General features: G+C 38.2%; 1 protein-coding gene across 2 annotated transcripts in view; it reads right to left on the reverse strand.

The window, feature by feature from the left end:
* PREP (prolyl endopeptidase) overlaps nt 1–21,373 on the reverse strand; it is an 88,474-nt gene that overhangs the window by 42,312 nt on the left and 24,789 nt on the right. For both annotated transcript variants that reach the window (XM_066315191.1, XM_066315193.1), the window contains exon 8: nt 6,057–6,248. In XM_066315191.1, the coding sequence (XP_066171288.1) occupies nt 6,057–6,248 (192 nt within the window). The remainder of the gene's footprint in view (nt 1–6,056; nt 6,249–21,373) is intronic.

Raw genomic sequence — 21,373 nt, forward strand, 5'->3', positions numbered from 1 at the left:
CAAAATTTCTTGAAAAAATTTTCACAAAATGGATTATAAACACTCTCAGATCTACTTCAAATGTATATAATATATAGCTTTGCCTCAACAACAACAAAAAAATTAAAGGGTTTTTATTTTAAAATTATAATGTTGTGGTGATGCTTTAATTCCTCACTAATTATTTGATTAAACAGTTCAGTTTAATGGATTTTTTCATTAAGAGCTGATGTACATTATTACTTTGACTTACATACTTATGAGGAGGTATTACTCTTTTTATTAAAAAGATTCAGTTGCTTAGGAGTAAGGCTGCTGGCTTATGTGGGGATTTCTGCTACTAAGGAACTTGCCTAGGAAGTAGCAATAGCAACTCTCCATCACCTCTCTGGTTTACAAATTAGATGCTCTCAGGTGAAGATAACAGACGAGAAGCCAATGCAAAATGTTTTTAAAACATTCCATGAGATTTAGGAACTCATCTTCTGTGTACAGTACCTGTATTATAACTGGTTTTGGTGCATTGCTAACTGCCTCCAAAACTTACAGTAATGGCAGCTACAAAGAAATGCAAAAATCAAAACAGAGCAAAACACTGAATAAGACTTGAAAAACCATAAGAAAAAGATAACACTAAGAACCAACACTTAGATACACAGCAAGCTAAAACAATGCTGAATTATTAACAAGAGCTATTTTTTGACTGCAAGCTTTAAGTTGAGTCTCTGTTATTCCCGTGAGAACCACAGATACTGCTGGTGTGCTGCATTAGCAGCCAACCTTCTGGTTTTGCTCGTGCACTGCAGGATGCATCCTGCACGCCTCTGTATTTCCTAGAAACTTTTAATATGGCATGATTTCAAATCTCCTGTCTAAGCCTGACTCCACTGCTGTAGGCACCCTTTGTAGACAAATGGGGAGAAGAAATAAGCACCTTTAGATAGTGCAAGTGAACCATTTATTTTGCATACTCTGTTCTGGGGGACTCTGTGAATTGCTTGCTGAGCAGTTTCACTCACACAAGTATGGTTTTTAAAAAAAGCTAACTATCCAAAAGCTCTCCAGGTGAATTTATTTTCAGTTAATACCAATGAACAGAGCAAATACTCTCCTGGTTACACCTACATTTATCAAACTACCTACTTTCAACATCCATCAGGCACAGGATTTATATTATTACATAATAAACACTAAGGAATTGCCTTCTCCAACCTGTGCATCTTGCTTCAGGCATCAGGGAGAGATGAACACACTTGGAGGCAGTCCTGAGTACTGAAAGCAGGTGTGAAGAATTATACTTGGTATTGGCCAGTTCTCTGAAGAGTACAGTGACCACCTTGGTGACTAAAATAGGTTACACACAATTCTTTAGTAGCTAGAGGCTACACTTCTTTACAAGGCCTAGAAAACTGAGCTCAACTGTGTCTAGAATTTCTAGTTCAACCTTCCAGAAACTCATATACTGCTACTTTCCAAAACCTCTTTTTTTTTTTTTTTTTTTTTTTTTTTTTTTTTTTTTTTTTTGGTCATTTTGACAGCTGTCATTAGTCACAAAGCCACTAACTTGGCATCTGCAATGTTGCTATGAACAGCTTTTTGAAATGGTTTTGGGGAAAAAAGGGTTGAATCCTCACACTAAACATCTGCGCCACTAACCTTAATGACTTACAACAGTTTTGACCTTTCCTTTCTGCAGCAGTAACTACAGCATGTTAAGTGTCCAAATGTACAAACATACTTTGACAGATGCAGGCTGAAATGCTGATGGAGAACACACCACGCTAGAAGAGCCAAGCAGCCACAGAGCTTCAGCAAGAATTGCTGAGTTACTTGATGAACGTTGTGCTTATGTGTCCACTCAACGCTTGTATTGTTGAGTGAGAATAATTAATGTATTTCAATGGATGACCAAAGCTGCAACTGCAAGACAGACCTCAAAGGTCATGGTGGTTTTCTTGGTCATCATAGACAGTAACCATAAACTTCAGTGTCTCTGCAGATTAACAGGTACCAATGCTGATCTCAACTTGAATGACCTGTAACCATCACTCAAGGCTACTTACGAGTAAACTTGCAGGTAAAGCATAGTGATTTACAGAATAAAAAATCAATAATTCTGAAACATGTAAGTAAATGTTGACAAGCCCTCACAATATAAAGCATATGTCTTCCTTTTCACTGAGACCCCATCCTCAGTGGCAGCCTGCCATGTTAAAGTTAATGGGAAAGCTTCCACCAATTAGAACAAGTCAAGGATTTTGTGCTTCTTCCCGACTTTCCCTCCTGGCTTCACTACAGCGCCAAAACACAAATTTCAGCTGCAGTAACCCACCTCCCCATCTCCTAAGCATTTATGAATTAGTTAGCAGGTTAAACATATAAAGAAAAATACTATTTTGCACTTGGGAATTGTAGCTGAGGGAAGGGAAGCATTTTACATTAGCTGAGTTTAGGTGTGCGGATCTGTACAAGGTACAGGGAGCACTGCTAGCTTTGCCTTTGCTTGTTAAGTGGCCAGCTGAGATTCAAGGAACTGTTCAAGATCCTCTCCTCATCTACAACACATTCAGGAATATGTCTTACTCCTCAGCCCTCCTTACTCAGGATATCTATTCTGCTTTTCATTGCCACATGGAAAGGGCTGGATACTAACTGCTGCTCTCCAGTTGCCTTGTTCTACCAGTATTGAGCACTTTGGGTGCAGTGGGGGATGTCACAGTTCTCAAAATGAATCATTTAACCTTCTAAACCTAGCAGGTTTATCCTGTGTCTTAGAACTAGGGTTGCAAGTCTGCTATGGTCAGTTGGCATGTATGGTTTCATAGCTGCCTTTCAATTCAGCATGCTTCTTGCAGCTATGTGGTCATTTAAAGCACAAGTTCAAGGTCAGATGTGAATCTCTCCTGTGGTTTTATTTCAGACTCCCTGAAAATTAAAACTAACACTTTATAAACAAATTCCAAAGGGAAGGAAATTAGTCTCATCACACTACAATATGCTCTGAGGCGCCCTCTTCAATTTCCTTTTAAAATCACTGTCATTTATTTCTTTCCCTCGGCTCAGAGAGTAGAGATCTAAATTTACCTCATCTCTGTGTAAAATCCCTGCTGACAGTTGTAAAATGAAGTGCGTGTACAACCTCACTGCAGGAATATGCTTTTTTCCCCCTTTATTTCCCTAATTTATAAACAGTTCTTGAAAAAGAAAGAGTCAAAGCCAATAGAAAAGTCTATCTTAAAGAATATGTTGAGGAAACCAAATTACATTCACACCAGCATGTAGACGCGTGTTTATTTCTTGGTTAGATTTATTAGCTGTAGCCTCTTTCTAAGAATACAATGGTACTTTGTGGAACATCTCTTCACACCAGTGATGGACATTGGTAGAGATTCTTAATTCTCAATTCTGAATTTATTACTTGTAAATAAATCTATTTCTGTAACTGCAGTTTTTATGAAATTGAATCTAAGTTAAGGCACAGAAATGAACAGACTATGTCTTCCAGGCAGGTCATAGCAGAGTAGGATCCATATATCCCAATAAAACACATTTGTGACCTAGGGTATCACTAACTATAATGCTTGTGAAGAAATACTAATACAGCTAAATTATATCTAGTTAAAATCACTCCCAAATGTAAGTAAAAAGCAGCAGTATCCATTTACCCTCTGAATCACTGCTGTCTTAGCTTTTGCAAGAACTTCATTACACTGTCATCTCTTTATCACCCAAATCAAATTCACTTGACCCCAAGGTTTTCAAGAATGAATTATTAACTGTCATTGCTATAATTATGTCTTCCTTAACAAAGCTTAGATAGATTTAAAAAGCCTGACATGGAGACTGGCTTGCTTGCTGGCTACATCAAATGAAGGAGTGAGGTTTTTTTATTCATTCAGGACTACAACTTTCTGACCATAATAAAACTCCCATATCTTGGTGCTAAGGATGCAACACTAATCTGCAAGCGTCTGTAACAAAGAAGCAACTGAAGAATTTAAATTTACTTTACTGTAAGATCTATTATAGATTTATTAAGAACTACTTAAAACTAATCTTCTTATGGAGATTCTTTCAATTGTTAGTTTAAGCCAATTTCTTTACATACTACTCCAAAGAGCTAAAGAGAGAAGTAGACATATGATTGCCTGTTCTTGCTTCACATTCAACTACATCAAAAGACTAATGATGCACAACATATTCCTGAAAGTCACCCTGATGGTTTTATATGACAAATTATGTTTGTTTTCAAGTGTTTAAGAGCTGAATGCCTGCTGGGTTTACAGTCTAAAGGCCAGTGTCCTCAGCAAACCCATTCATCTGAGCTTTTAGTTTTTTTAGTGCAGTTCTTGTTAAGTCTGTACTGTCAAGGCTGTCATATATAAAATGAATGTTGCATGCGCTTTTTTTTTTTTTTTTTTGTTTGTTTTTTTTTTTTTTTTTTTTTTTTTTTTTTGTGTGCAAGAACTCATCACGACTTTGCCTTTAGAATGAAACCAAAATGGAGTAGAGCGAAATACCACAGCATGGAGAAGAGTGGATCTGGCATTTATCTTACTGGGAAGGAATAGATAATCAGTGCTAAAAGAGACACTGGTCAAAGCACCTTTGGCTGCCTAGACCACTCTCCAGGTAAATCCACACATGGCAACCACATTTCATGCCAGCCACACATTTCTGTCCCATTCTGTTCATACACCCATCACATCCACATGAATTCTTCAATTTGGTCTCACTTTATAAACTGCTGCTCCTCTTAACTTAAGCACAGCTTAACACACTCAGTGAATTTGCACATGACCAAAACTAAGACTTGGAAGCAATTTTTCACTGACATCTATTACTAATTCTCTGCTTAGGACTTGAAACATACTTCATTTAAGATGCAAATTGCTCCTGATTCAAATAGATCCCAATTTTAAGAAAAGATTTGTGCCTCACCAAGCTCTAATTTGCTACATTTCCTTTCACTAAAATTCTCTCAATATTTTAGACCCCAGTCATTTGCAACATCACTACAGTTCTGGATATGTTCATAATCAACATTTATGTCACACTAGGGACATCTAGGCTGTGGCAGAAATCACACAGGACACATTGTGAACTGCAGGCAGAAATAAATATTTTCTTTTTAAAGTGACAAAAGCCTTAAGATGACTTTGAAATAGTAGTAAAATAGATATGTCTCTGTGGAAAGACAGAAGTTACTGTATATGCACATATCAAATCATATACACAAAGAGAATTCTACACATTCTACAAAGTTCTTCACTGGAAAAGTAGCAAATATGATGGAATTTGTATAAAAATTGATTAATTAAAAACTCGAGTATTTTTGAATAACTAATTATGCTAGTCAGATAAATCATAATTGTACCTTGTACTCTGTGGAGAGAAAACTACATAAATGTACACTAGGCATCTATTAAGAACAGCTAAGAGGAGATTCTTCTGCATTATCTGAAACTAATTATAATCTTTCATAGAACTTTCTGCAAAATTATGGGATTAAGAAAAAAACGCTTTTATTTTAATTATATCAAAACCAAAGACTTATGTTTTGAACTTGCTTCTATACTTTAAAATTCCATGCTTCTATGCTTTCTTGAGGCTTCTTTTTTCAAGTATTGTTTACTCCTCTTATTCCAGAAACAAAAGAAATCCTGTCTCAAATTCTGACCAATTCTGTTCAAAGCATGCTGCAGTACTGCCAATTTGCTCTTTCCCTTCATTCTGCTTACGAAGACCCGCTTGGTTTAATCCCTGAATGTCTAGTAAACATTTATTTCACTGACATGAAGCAGGAAAATACTCTCTCCCCATTTCTTACAAACACAGAATTAAAAAAGGGACAGATGAAGCAACTTCACTAGGGCCACACAGGACGTTGGAGAGAGAGAGAAAGAGATATTCTGGATCACTTGTATCTCAGCAAGTCTTTTAGTTACAAATCCTAAACAAAGTTTAAACACAGGAAAAAAGCAAGAAGGTCTGTAAAAGATCATTCAACAGACTAATTACTGCATTAATTTGGAAAAAGCAGAACCTAATGCCTCTAACCTGACATGAACTCTTACCTAGAACATCTTTTTCATGTTCAGGGACGAGAACTTTCCATTTGGATTCCTCTGGATCACTGAAGTCAATGTTGATTAATCGATAGTTTGGAGAATGGCGGTTTGTCTTGAAAGTGAACACTGTTCCTTCATTGGTGACATATTCATACTCAGCCTCAAAGTTATCTATCAGCTTCACCCATTGAAGAATTCCTGCAAGATCAAACACAGAATGTCAGTTCCTCAAACAAAACCTTCCAACACTTGAGGCCAAGGCCTTCATGATAACTGCTGTAGGCTTTTTCTTTAAGAATGGCAGTGACCAGAAGCAGTCCACCTATGGAAAGGCCCAAATGTGTACCAGGTGTTAAGAACTTCCAAAGAATGCTCCAGATCAATACGCTGTAGTGGAAAAATCCCACTCCACAGGCATGTTAACACAACTAGTTTGGAGGAATTTTTAGCAAAATACTGGCAAAATAATGGCTCGTGTTTCACCAGCTTTCCTAAGGAGCTTCTGGAGAGCTCAGATGTTTGCCACCAAAATGCTTCTCCCTCAGCGGCTGCTCAGAAGCCAACGTTGCCGAGCACATCAGGTTCTTGTCAAGGGAGTTCACAAGTTCCCCCTTCTACAAACTTAGAATGAAGGGCTGCAGCTGAGTTGGAAGACTGCACTAAGCTTTCAACTGCAATTTTATTTTTAACAGCTTTTCTAAAATTACTATTTAATTATAAAGAAATATTTGGGGATTTTAGTTCCTGCAAAAATTTTTACTTTGAATGGAAAATTTTTCGTACTCCTTGAAAGCCTGGAACTTCCTGCAGAATAGAAATGATGGTATTGGAATGAGTACAATAAACTTCAACATGAGGAATTTCCCTCTCAACTCAGAAATAACATTCCTGAAATGCTGTTTAGAAAAAATTTGTGACCACCAAAGGACAACTACATTTAGCAAAAACATCTCAGTTTCTGAAGAATGAAACTGCATTTTGCCTATCAAACTCCTTGAATATCACTCAGTAAAAGAAGTGGACTTCTCTCAAAAATGGATTGCCTCAGCAGACTGTGGTACAGAGCAGGTAGTATTGAGTCAATGTGAAGATGGGATTTTAAGACTCCACTGCTTTTTATTCACCTTCTCCCATTTTGCAATAGGTTGAGAGGCTAGTAGAAAGAAAAAAACAGCAAAGCTAGATAAGATACGTGATATACCTATGCCTACAACCCAACCTATCATCCAAACATACTACTGCAAGCATCATACATTAGCTATGCTGAAAAACCAGGATCCTTATTGATATGTGAAACTAAAGCTCTTGCATCTTGAAATAACATTTAGTGCACTGTCTGCCCCTTTCCTAAAGCTACATGTTGGGTCCTTGCTTTTAAGTATAAACAAAAAAACTGTTCAAAAATCTGTTTGTGAAACTCTATAATGCAATGTTTGTATCAATAAAAAAGCATTTCAGCTTATTTTATAATATTAAAAGCTCAGCAGAATAATGCAAGTAGATCACGGCTGAGCTGCAATTACTGTAAACTTAAAAAAAGAAAAGAATAATCAAGGAAGCAGTGAGATGACTAAGGTCATTTAAAACCCATTAGGTGTAATAACAGAGTATAGTGAGGCCTGGTACATTCATAAAGTTTGTGTCTCTTAATTGCCATTTTGGTTTAAAGAAAACTTCCCTGTCTCTTCATGCAAAGTGATTAAATTCTGCTTTGTGTACTGCTGCTATAGAAACTTTCCAGACAATCCAGACAACTTAGTATCCTGAATTGTCTCAGGACACACTGTCCTTAAATTCTGATTTTTACTGAGATCCAAAGGTTTGTCCTTCTCAAGAAATTTCATGCTGAAGAAAAATCCTGCTAAGTCACTCCACTTACTGTGAGTTCCACAAAGAAAACCTGCTTTGATGCCCAGTAAAACCAAAGCCAATCCAGCCTACGGTGAACTCGGAAAAAACACCAGTGAAATCATTTCAAGATCCCAAGTCACATGCACAGGCATTTTAGTAAATAAAAACTTTAACTGCAGAGTAACACCATAACAATAATGGTATCTGACAGAATGAAACCATCATACTGAAGTACAAGACTTCATAAAAAGAAATTGCCAGACTGTTGAAAAACCCCACTTTTTTAATGCATGCAATAGTTGTAGTCTCCTTGAGTGTAACAGAACTGGGATTCTATGAAGAAAAGGGACAATAATGTGACTCTAGGGATTTACATTGCTTCCTTGCAACTCATTAATCCACTCCTAAATGAGTAGCTAGTAAAAAAGTGAGAGGGTTGATGTTTTGCAGGGGTACACTTAGTTGTTATTATATAAAAACCAAGAGCATACATCTTATTAAAGTGGCTTTTATGTAGTCCTCAGAAGGAAATACTGCAGATGAATTACCTCCAAACCACTGTCTTACTGAAGTGGTTAAATACACCAACATCTAATCCCGGATCAGAGGTGATAACGAGGCAACTACAGGCAGCCCTTACATCAGACACATCATTGCTGTACAGGGAATGTGCTGCAGCTCTCCAGTGAGAGGAGGAAAATCTTTGCAGAATATCAGCCATAAGAGGATGCTTCCTTATGGCTGGTTAGAGGTGACCCAGTTGTGGCTGTGACTGAAAGGGGTATTCTAGCACTGCTTCAGCTCCTCCTGCATAGCCTTCTCCTTTGGGCTAGAAATAACAACCTGATGACAAACACAGGCAGTTCACTGGGCACTAACATGGCTGAAAAGTGATGGGGACAGACATCATTTCTCCCCAGGTGATGCCAGTGGCAACACAAGGGACATGCCCATACAGCTCACTGGCATGGCACTGCCCCCATGTCAAACACTCTGGTATTGCCTCTTGGCAACAAAAAGAACAGTCGGTAAGTTATGACTTCAAAAACTACTTGAGAAACAAGGTGGAGGATGGACATTTAGTCCATTCTTCAAAAGAAAAGAGAGAAAAGAGTTGAAGAACTGCATCTTGGTAAGACATTTACAGCAGCATAAAACATAAGACATCTTGATAAGACATAACCAGCAGCCCTCTGAGAATGTGTGTCTGAGAAGAATCAAAGAAGTGGCATTTGTATAGTCTAAGGCTACTCTTAACACCTGACATGCTGAAGACTTCAATTATATCCGCATAACCATACAATGAGACAGATTTATTATACACAGGAAAAGTATGACAGTTTCCTGTATACTGCTGCTATACTCAAATCCTTTCCCCTGCCAGTCCTTCTATTAAAATACATTGCTGAAATGATACAGATGGTTTTGCCTATATGTTTTATACCAATCAGTTATTCATAATCACATAACTCCATTATGATAGGAACTGCAGGTAGAATTCAGTGGACAATAAAGCCATGCTACACAGATAATCATAATCCTACAGAGCTAGGCTTCTGCAAAAGACAAAAGCAACATTCTGTAGAGACAGAATATAAAACAAAGATTTTGGACCCACAGAAGATCAAAAGAGAATTTTTCTCAGTAAGTATCACAGAATAAGCCCTCAATCTTGTACTGGTCTCTGAACATAGTAAAGTATTCCATGGTCTACTGGGAGCCCTGGGTGATGAAATAGGTCTGTAACTGAATGATGACAACTCCAGGAGACGGAAAAGCTAGCATGAACAAATTGATAAGAGCATGAATTATCACAAGGCCTTGATACCAATCCCCTTTAGATAGAAAGGAGAGTGGCTGAGTGTAGGAATGCATTTCCCACACCTAACAAGTGTTTTCCATATAGGGAAAAGTTTAAGACTTATCCCTTGTATTTCTTATAAGGAAAAGAACCCAGAAACTTCTTTGCAGTTCTGACAGTGATTGGCTCAGTGCCAGCACAAGAGAATGGATTGGGCTCCAAAGAGTAACTCAGAGCCTCTTGGCGATCTTAATGGCAGCAAGCCAGGTTATCCCTCCTAAAACATTCAGCCTTTAAGAAGAAGCACAAAAGTAAGAGGCTTCTTGGAGTGTTTTAGCAAGGTGACAGAGGGTTCTCGGACACCTGTGCAGGTTTATCATTTGTTTTCTGTAATGTTTGTTATTTTGTTATTTTTCCTTATTAAATATTTTACTTTACAAAACACCTGTGAAGAGCAGTCTCGTTAATTAATTTTAGCCACTTCTCTGCAAAGGCTGGACCCTCAGAGACTGATACATTAGCATCAGGTGCTACCCTGTATCAGACGAGAGTAATTAACCAAATGTTCTTGATACTTCCATGTTTCATGGAAAGGCAAAACAATCAATTAATGGCAAATTCTTGTCTGTGCCTACTGGAGAGACAGGGTTTAATGGTAGGGTTAACTTGACATTGGGAGAAAAAGTTTTCAAAAGGCAAACGCTTGCATTTGGCTTTTTTCATGCACTCTTAACAGTCAAAATTATCAGGTGAAGATATAAATGCTCATCTCCATAAACTCCATTCTGTTTTTTTGCAAGACAGCTTTTCTAGAAATGGGGCAGTGCTGAGAAAGCTCAGGAAATGAACCAAGAGGCTTGGCTTGTAACAACAGGACAGGTTTTCTAACCCAAAAAATGATGCCAACTTTTATTACAGTAATAAACTTACACCCAAGGAAAGATCATGATTTTTTAACTCCTAGATTTTCATAGAATCACAGAATAATTTGGGTTGGAAGGGATCTTAAAAGCCATCTAGTTCCAACCACCCTGCCATGGACAGTCATGTTCCACTAGACCAGGTGCTCAAAGCCCTGTCCTATCTGGAGTTGAATATCTCCAGGGATGGGGCATCCACAACCTCTCTAAGCCACCTCCTATGGTGTTTCACAGTACTAATCCACACTAGGTTTTACATTCAGTGGAAGACAGATAATCTCATGGTACACAGCATACATCAGATTGGAAGAGACTGTTTTAGGGCCCCTGTGGCATGTTCATAACCTATTCTGGGAACTGAATGGCAGAGTTCTTCACTCAGACATCCACTTCCACATCAGAATCTGATTTCTTTTTGAATCATGCAATACCCAGCTTGTGCTCAAGCCGTTGTTCTGAGCAAGGCAGCTAGGGAAAAGAAGTCAGGGTGTTTTTTTAAAGCCACAAATATTTGTCTTACTCTGCTCTCCAAAGGCAAGAGAGATTTTCAAACAATTTGGACTCTCTTTAAAAGCAAAATCTCTTTATGTCTTGGGACCTGACTTCACTTATGAACATCTGAGGGAGGAAATACTGTAAAGGAGATTTAAGGATATTAAGATGTTCCTAACAGGAATGCAACTTCTGTATTTGCATTTGAGAGGGTACCACTCATTTTGCAGATGATGGATGACAGCTACTCAATGATCATGGAAAGTTAATGTATTTGCCATCTAAAATATAAATAAATGGAAGGAAGCAGTATTCATTCCTTTGAGTTAAAAAGTTCAGATGTGTCAAGATATATTCAAAGATTAATCCAGAAGAAAGAAATCAAGCACTTTCATGAACAGACATTTCTCAATCAGTTTCAAGGCTCAAGTTTTACTTCCACTGGGACAATCATTCAAAAGACAGGAGAATATTTATGATTCATTTTGAGAGAGTTATAGCTCCTGCCCTCAGACAGGAGAACATAGCAACTGAAAAGAAGGCATCAAAGGTAATCCCTCTCCCTCACACTGCACTTTCTCTAATACAGACAAGTAAAAGCACAAATACCTCATCTAAAAAATAACTTCATTATGAATACTATTTACCCTGGTGGTGTTCACAGCCAGCTTGAGTAAGGCTTTGAGTGACGTGGTCTAATGGAAGATGTCCCTGCCCATGGCAGGTAGGGCTGGGACTGGGTGATCTTTCAAGTCCATTTCGACCCCTCAACATTCTATGATTCCGTGACTCACAAAGGTCTAGTCAGACAGTAGCAGCATGAAGATGTCCTTGCTCAAATTAACAGCTATTTAAACTAAAAGCTATTTAATTTCATAGAATAGTTTGCATTTGAAAGGACTTTTAAAGGTCATCTATGCCAATCCCCTTACAAGGAGTAGAGACATCTTCAACCGGATCCAGTTGCTCAAAGCCCCATCCCATCTGACTTTAAATGTTTTCAGCAATGGAGTATCTATCATCTCTCTGGGTAACCAGTTCAAATGTTTTAACACATTTACTGTAAAAATCTTCTTTCTTCTATCTAATCTAAGCCTACCCTTTTTTTAAATTTTAAACCATTACTGTTCTTGTTCAGCAACAGGCCCTGCTAAGAAGTTTGTTCCCACCTTTCTTATAGACTTCCTTGAAGCTGCTAGGCAGCAGCAAGGCATGCCTGAAGCCTTCTCTTCTCCAGGCTGAACAACCACAGTTTTTTCAGCCTGTCCTCATAGGAGAGGTGCTCCAGTCTTCATCTTTATCAGGGTCCTCCACTGTGCCCACTCCAACAGGGCCCCAGAGCTGCATGCTGTGTTCCAGCCAGGGTCTCATGGGAGCATGACAGAATCCCCTCCCTGATCCAGGCCATGCTGCTCTGGATGCAGCCTAGGAGACAACTGGCTATCTGGGCTGTGAGTGCACATTGTTGGCTCATGTCCAGCCTCTCATCCACCAATACCAAGTCCTTCTCAGAGCCAGCAGGACGGCTCTCAACCCCTTCATCCTGCACCTTGCATTTACCCTGACACAGGCGCAGCACCTTACACTTGACGCTACGGAACTTCATCTGGTTCCCATGGGTCCATTCCTTGAGCTTGTCCAGGTCCATCTATATGGTATCCTGTCCTTCAGGTGTGAAGGCTCACTCAGCTTGGTGATGGCTGCAGACTTGCTGAAGGTGCACTCAATCCCACTGTCTGTATGGCACCGCTCCCAGAACGTATGGTCCCATTAGACCATAGACACTTGTTGCCCATGTCCATTGGGACACTGAGCTAGTGACTACTACCCTCTGGATGTGATCATCCACCAATACCTCATCCACCCATCAAATTCATATCTCTCCAGTTCAGAGAGATGGATAGTGTAGGGGATCACGTCAAAAGCCTTCAAGAAATTCAAATAGATAACATCTCATAGGGCTTTTTCTATCACTAATTTTATTTATTTTTATTGCTAATAATATGCCTCCAAAATAAATACATACAAATCATTAATTTATACTTATATTTATGTATAATAAATAAAAAATTAAGAAATACAGTGAAAGCAAAACTCTTTGAAATTGACCTTTAACAGAAATGAAACATTTTTCTTAAACACTCTATTGTTGATCCTTCCACATATTTTTCAAGACAACTAATTTTTTTCTCCCCATTTGTTAGGATACAATAGCCTTGTTTTGATAGTCGTTTTTGAAACTTTTTCTTAGAAGTTACTTCAATCACAGAAAACTTTTTCAAAACATGGAAGAGTATTCTCCCTCTCACCACATTCTACTTTATGGCTGATGTCTACTGTTGCCTCACTGTCTCTTTTAATTTTCATTACAAAGGTTTTGACCCACTATTTCAGGCCACACAGCCTGACAAAGTGACTCATCCCTCTGATGCTACTGTACATTGCTTATTTATTTATTAAGAGAGTCTGATAAATTGAAAGACTAAATTCAAACACAAAAGGCCAAACAATCCTATTTTCGACACTGAAGTGGATGAACATTACCTTCTTCCACCTGCCCTCAAGTCACATACACGCTTTTTTAGTATGGGAGAAAAAAGAACAACATTCTAAATAAAGAAACAAAATTTTTAAAACTTCTGACAGAATTTAAGAGCAAGGCTTTCTTGCAACCTTTCCTTGTCAGTCTAGTACAAAGCAGTTCCAGCTGACAATGACTAAGCAACCAGCAAGCTGTGAACTTATGTGTTGCTCGATTTTTATCACATCTTTTCAAGCCAGCGGTTCTCAAGTATTTTTCACTAGCTCATGTTCCCCACAAGTGTCCTCCCACCACCTCACACTGTTCCCAGCAGACCTAAAACCTCCAATCTCCAAGCAGCCCAGTACCCAAGCTTAAGAGCCCTTATCACTGTTCTGTCTCCTGTACCTCCTATTTAAAACAAACCTGTGCTTAGCTTCCCTTCCAATACAACTACTCAGGTGTGCTTTTCAATTAGCCAACCCTCTCAGCTTTTTGCATTCCAGAAACCACTGCAGCTTTTCATTAAGGCTATGTTTCTACACACCCAAAGGTTGTAAGAAGACCCATCTCTTCTGCTCCCCATGCTGCTTTATATCCCTTCTTTTCCCCCTCTGCTCATATGTTTCAGGTCCTCCAGGAAGAGCAAACTGGGGGTCTGTCCAGAGCTCTGAGTCAGTAACTCATAAAACAGTTCTATAGTGTTCACAAGAGGATTCTGATTTTTTCATTAGGCTTCCTTGCTGCTACCACAGTATAAAATAAAGAAAAAAGGTCAATATTAAGGACAACTTCAACAAGACCAATAGGCCATGTCATGCTGGTCTAAGTTCATAGCCAAGGGTGATTAAATAGCTTTCATTTATTTCTTGTTGAACACCAACAGACTGGTGCTAAATTCCTTCTTCGCAGCACCAAATCACATATTCAGAAGAGTAAACAGTCAAAGCTGACAATCTAATCAAAAAGAAACAAACAATCTCATTTCTCAAGAAAAGGGAAAAACAAAATTATTACCAGGCACAGAAGCATGAAGAGACATGCTACATGAAAAAAAAACCCTTTGGTTTTATGGTTTGTTTGTTGGGTTTCTTTTATTTATTTATTTATTTATTTATTTATTTAAATTTTATTTTATTGGTATTCAGGGTTTTTGGGGTTGGTTTCGTTTTTTTGTGGGTTTTTTTTGGTTTCGGGGGTTTTTTTGGTAAGGCATACAACAAGGTTTGCTAATAAATAATTGCTTGATTACTGTATATCCAGCTGTTTGGCTACTATGAGGCATTTTCAGGTATACCAAGAACAGTAAAGCAAAGTGATTAATGAGATAAGTTTTCTTGCTTGACTGGTTCAACAAACAAGCAAAACATGAGTGCCAATGAAATGGCTACCAAAACTTGTGCCTTACTGTGAGCAGCTATGGGGTAAATATGTGGGTTTTTAATACTTAGCATTAGATCACTTTTAAATGTTTGTTACAGGAGCTGAGAGTTGAAAAGCCTACTAGCAGCTTAGCAAGATAAGCAGGGAAATCTGGAGTACTGAATGAGGCAATAACCTTCTGGCCATGAATCCACAGTGCTGTCCTTCCTGACCCAATGGGCACTGCACTCCTGCTACTGATTCATAAAGCAAAATTAAGTCTTACCAGTTGGCTCACGGAGTGGTCAAATCCAGACAAGAATCCCATCGTTTTGTCCCTTACCCCACAAGGAACTACAGGGGCAAGCACAAAGGGAAGAGCTCCCATAACCACAGTTACATGAAACTGAGAACAGCAAGGGAGTTACTGCAAAAACTTAAAAAACAGCCAGTTGTCTTCTCCTCAGTGGGGTCTCCTCACAGCATTGTCTTGCCACAATACTGTGAATTATAACCAGAGGTCTTGAGAATAGAATGTTTGTAAAACACTGATATGAGATAAAAATCTTCTAAAAAGTCTTTTTGGTTAAGTTAGTTGTAAGCATAAAATTCTGGTCGGTAAACCTGGCTATTTCAAACACAATGAATTTTGTCACAAAAACTGTGCCACAAACTGGGTTAATCTGGTGGGATTCCCAAGAGGTCTATGGTAGGAGGGGAGAAAGGTAAACAATATCTCCCTAAATCTCTAATCTTTTCAGACTAATTTAAAATCCCCATTAAAATTAAGCTATTGCGTATTTGTTATAGGTTACCTCCCACAGTGATCTTCTAGTCTCAAAAAGAAGAATTCTTGGCACAAGTAGCTCACAATGGCCTGCTTAAATACCTAGCAAACACCTGAACATTTGAAGAGGAAAATGTCTCAGTCTGTATACAGTAGAAATCCTGTGAAGGGAGAAAGGAAACAATGAACATTTTACATAATCTGGAAGGCAGAAAAGATGCTCAGATGCTCCCTGTACTGTTCACGGGAAGAAACAGAAACACTGCTGTGTAGATTATCTTCTGACAAGGAGTATCACAGGAGGCTGCACTGCAAATTCAATTAATCTACAGCTGTTGACAAAAATCTCATGACATATAGTAAAGGGGGAGGATCTGTTGACACACGTAAATTTTCAGATGTAGAAATAGATAAGTTAAATCCTTTTAAGTTTCCTGAACATTCAGAAGTAGTCTACTCTCATTTATTAGATGTGATCTCCTATCAGAGACTAAGATGATTTCCCACTCAACACAGGGCAAGTTAGCAGCCACTGAATCACAGCCTGAGAAATACACAAGCAATCAGTGAATGCACAGGACACGACTTCCTTCAGTACAACAGAACTAGTATAATGTTCTCTCTTCCAGAGAGTCTTTGATGACGCCATTATCACCTCACTTATTATTTAAAGGCAATATATTCAAAAAGAAGCAACAACTCCTGCTGTGTAGGAAGGTAATGAAATGCATTAACTCAAGAGTACTAAAGCAATAATTAAGTGGCAAATAGCAGACAAACCATGTTTTATGAAAAGATTACTTGTGAGAAAGTTAAACCAGGGGTTTCCTTTTCATCAAAGCAATTTACTTTAGACTGTTAGCAGAATCATTCTGTTCCATTTCTTGGTGATTCTTATGGAACAATCTGGATCTTCCCTTTCAGTGTCTCGGACTGAAAAGGTGCAAATTTACTTTTTTATTTGTATTGTCTAGATAGATGGCAAAAATGGGATAGGCATGTAATTGAGCATAAATATGGAAGATGTTCACAATTTAAGAGGGCAAAAAAGGGTTTTACAGCTTTGGGGTTTTTATGACTGAATGAGCTTATCTGGAATTATCTTTTCAAAACAGCCACAAATTGTTGAACTTAATTTGAAATTTAAAAAGGAAATATTTTCTTGCTATAAAACATGCCATATTTAAGTAAGAGTAAAAATGGGAGATTACGCATTCCTTTCACCTACTGGGGAAAGAAGTATCTGAACTCCTGTAAGCTTGTTATGGGCTGTATTGTGCTGCCTGATGATTCTCACAGTAGCTGACTCATCCCTGAATTCACAGCCATCTTCCAAGTTCTATCAGGCAGATATTTATTAAGCATTTTCTATTTCCACACATGAAACATACTGTTTAATTTTGCACTCCTGTTTCTTCTTTCTTTTTGCAAGATGGATACCCCTCCCTTTTACTCTGCTGCCCCACTTTACCCTGAAAATTTAAGCAAAATAACTCAACCAGCTACTGTGCTCTTTGAGGGAAAAGGCCTTTTTTTGTCTCTCAGACAGACAAACTTTCTTCTAACATACAGGCGAAAGTATATATTTTTTTAAAAAATTGTGCCACATTTCTAACCTACAGTAAGTTAGAAACAAAGCCCAGAAATGAACTGGCCAATCTTAATTCCAACAACCCTTAAGAACAGCACATTTACTCTTTCTAAGCTATGACTTTACAATACAAATAAATTCAGAAGTATGAGAAGTTTGTTGACACCAGACTTGAAATATTTCATATCATCTCATATGTCCAGCTGTGTGCTGAAGTAGACTAGTTCAGCTAAATCAAACAATCCCCAAAAATGAAAATAATGAAAAACTGTATCAGTCTATACATGAAAGAGAAGACTTAAATTTTTATTTGATCATATGAAATCAGTGCATAATAACCTCTATATATCCAACTGCAATATTGCCAGACTGCATGAAGTTTTCAAAATCTTTTTCTTAAAGCCTCAGTGAAATGAGAAAAATTATAAAAACAATCACTATTTCTAAATAAGCTGCAGAACATACTATCAAAGGGATCCAAACTATGTATCACTTCATGGAAACATAAATGGCTTTCACTGAATCCAAGGGCCTCAACCTAGAAACCACAATATTGCTATTCAATACAAATAGAGCTAGTAACAGGTAACTAGCCTATAAAATGCTTATGACAGGCAAAGCTTATTATCATAATCTCTTCATAGCTGAGGGAAGTCTTAACCTTTTTTTTTGCTCCATCCAGACAGGGGATGTCAGGTCTGCCTATTCATCCTTGCTGCTACAGGCAGGATGCTGCTGCAGAATGACACAGTCATTGACATAAGTCTCTGTACATTGAGCACAACAGCTTCTGCAACCAGACTGTGGCTTTAGTCCCTAAATACACACATGTCTATTTATCTTGACCTGCTGCTTAAACAGGACTCAAATTCTGATGTATCTCAAAGAAATTAAACAGTATTAAGGACACTTCTATAACCAGCCTCTAGGATTTTAAAGGACAGGTCCAAACACTGGAAGTGATATGAGGAACATGGATGTAAAAGGTATACTACAGAAGAAAGAGGGGGAAAAAAAAATAAAGAAGAGGAGGACCGAACCACCTAAGTACAAAATTACCACAAGATTGTAGTATCAGTTGTGTCCCTTCAGCTCTGAGATACATTCCATATATTAGGTCATTTCCCTTGATCACTAGCTCTGTTACTTTTTGACTCTTCATTACAAAACCATAGTCCTGTCTCCTGACAGAGGCTTTCCCTGGTCAATCCATTTCAATAACCCAGGAAGTAGTTTAGTCAATATCAACTTAATAAGGTGTTAAAAACAGAAGTAACTAAGAATTCAAAGGTAATTTTCAGCTTTCAGCTGCAAATTTGGACTTAACACCTCTGTCTTCAGAGAGCATCTCCAGGATGTAAAAGCATTTTGACTGAAATAATCAGAGCCTCTACCATGTTATTTCACCTCTTCTTTATGGTTACTAAATTGGAGTTGCACTGTCAAATCACTCTGTCCTTAAAACAGCATCTATATCAGGTACATTATCTGCTAGATCCTAGGCTACCTATAATATCATCCATTTTCTTTCATTTTTCAATTTCCCTCATTGCCAGTCAGTACAATTTCTGAAATACCTGAAAGTCATTCAAATAGTCCTGCAACTAGTTCTCTTTTTTTTTTTCCTGACAATTTCTTCACAAACATCTGTGTCTCAATCAGATAATTTTCTTTCTCCCCTCAACTTCGTACTTTTTTTCAGATTTCGTGCTTTTTTAAGTTGCTTTCAGTTTTCTGGTAATTCCCTTTTCTTTTTCTCCCTTTAATCTTAAAAGCATATGAGCTACAAGCCATAGGCACTTTTGGCAATCAACACGGGTCTAAATCTGTGCAGAGTGATACTTGCATTTCACATGGACTGAATCATCCTGAGGGAGCACAGCAGAGTAGGAGCTTCAGCTAATGGTCTAACAGGTACATTCAGTCCATCATCATCTTATCACACTTACAGTCTGGAGGTGATTCTTACTTTATCTCCAACAGAGAATTTGGCAGCAACGAGAGTCCTTCATTACAGCATATGGTAAGAAAATTCATTAATCATCTCATCCACTTTGTATCTCAAAGCAGTCAATGATGTAACAGCTATTGGATAAACATGTGGCTTAGAGCAACTTAGCCTTGTTTATCACATACCCAACTCAGTCAACAGCCCATTCAAGGAAACAAGGTTTACAAATTTAAAACCAAACAGAATTACTCCACTTGTCCACGCTACAGGTCCTTTAAATCATACACCTATCAGCCAGTATTACTTGCCTATGATATTCCAGTGCATCTTCCCAGTTATAGCTGTTAAGACTATTTCAACTCTTAAGGACACACTTGTTCAACACACTATGAAAAGATCTATGATATACAGTTGGCACTTCAGGGAAAAATCAGAATGGAAAACAGGTTGTTTAAGGAACTCTCAAGAAATGTAACTGTGCTTATAACTGCCCCTTCTAATCCACAGATGCGTTCTGAAATTTCATCTCAAGTCACCACAACCTCCCAGTGATGACAAAGCCCTGCTGAACACATAACGATCCAAGTAAACAGACACACAGGAAGAGTGCATCTTCAAAGTCCCCTTAAGTGAGTACAACACAGAGTCTTGTACACAACAAAGAGACACAAGTCTCTGAACGCTGGAAACAGTGGAACCTAGTGGTGTATGGGTTTGTATAAAGTCATTTGACATTCTAACTCAATTTATATTAAGATTCAGCATAAACAGAGTGTCATCTAAGAATTCACACAGGAGAGAGCTGTTTTGAATATCAAAGTTGTAAGACAAATCTTCATTGACTTTCATATATCTGGTAATCCACAGGGGAGAGAACTCTGACTGAAATTGGCTTAAGTCTAAGATGATAAAAATTTCTTCCGAAACCTTCTCCACATCCCAGGTGGAGACAAGGGTGCTCATCTGAGTGAGTCTTCAAGTTATAATGAGATTAAATTTATGCCACAAAATTATGTTCTCACTTCTGCCTGGCCAGTTGACCTCCCACACATTGTTGTGAGGGCTGGACCACTGGGACTCCTGCTTTTTCATTACCAGTGATTGCATTTGGGAGCCAATGCTTCAAAAAGCAAAACGGGATTTAGCATCTCTTATTTCTGTAGAAAGCAGGCTGCAAATAAGGAATAGCAGACATTCATCCATATACATCCAAGTGAAAAACTAATGACTCAGCAGCAATTCTAGATTACCCCATCCTGTACTGTTTCTGCACTGTCTACTGGATTAAGCAAGGCAAAAGGATCCTTACAGGTTACACATCCCAGTTTTCTTTAAATCAGAAAAAAACCCATGAGAAGGAGATTCTTCAACAAGGAAGGAATATGTGGATGGGGTAGGCAAACCAAGGGCTGAGGGATAAGAATGAAGGAGAGACAGCAATCAACAAAACAGCTGAAGTGGAATCTCTCCAAGCACAGGCATGTAAAGAAGTCTCTGCAGAAGAGCCTCATGGAGAAATAAGAAATAGGATTTGCCAACTATTACTAGGACTACACTGCTACTCATCTTCATGAGCTGAACTGCAATCCCTGCTCCTGGCTCACAAACTTACAAACTGACATTTCATACAAGCACCTCACTCAAATCTCAGAATGCATTCAAGGTTCAGCATAAGGGTTACAGCTGCAATGTCAGACCTGGTTTCCACATTTAAGATGAAAAGGAAATGTATCTCAAGAATTTCTGAAATCTGGAATGCCAGTCACTGCACATTTCTCTCATTAAAAAAAATAATATCATTCCAAACAACACCCACTAAAGGTAAAAGGTAAGCAGGCTATAAAGCAATTGCAGTTTTTAAAATAATATTTAGTATCTGTCAAAACAGAACAGAAGACATCCTGTAGCCTTTCAACTGGAGCTTTTAAAAACCTTCAGCATAACAATGATTTACTGGCATAACACAGAATTAATCCCTAACAGCCTCATGGAGAAAGCTCTCAAACCTATACTGAGGAATCAGCACACTTGGGTGCCTGCCTGAACT

Source organism: Sylvia atricapilla, chromosome 3, assembly GCF_009819655.1.
Source record: "Sylvia atricapilla isolate bSylAtr1 chromosome 3, bSylAtr1.pri, whole genome shotgun sequence".
Lineage (NCBI taxonomy): Eukaryota > Metazoa > Chordata > Aves > Passeriformes > Sylviidae > Sylvia > Sylvia atricapilla.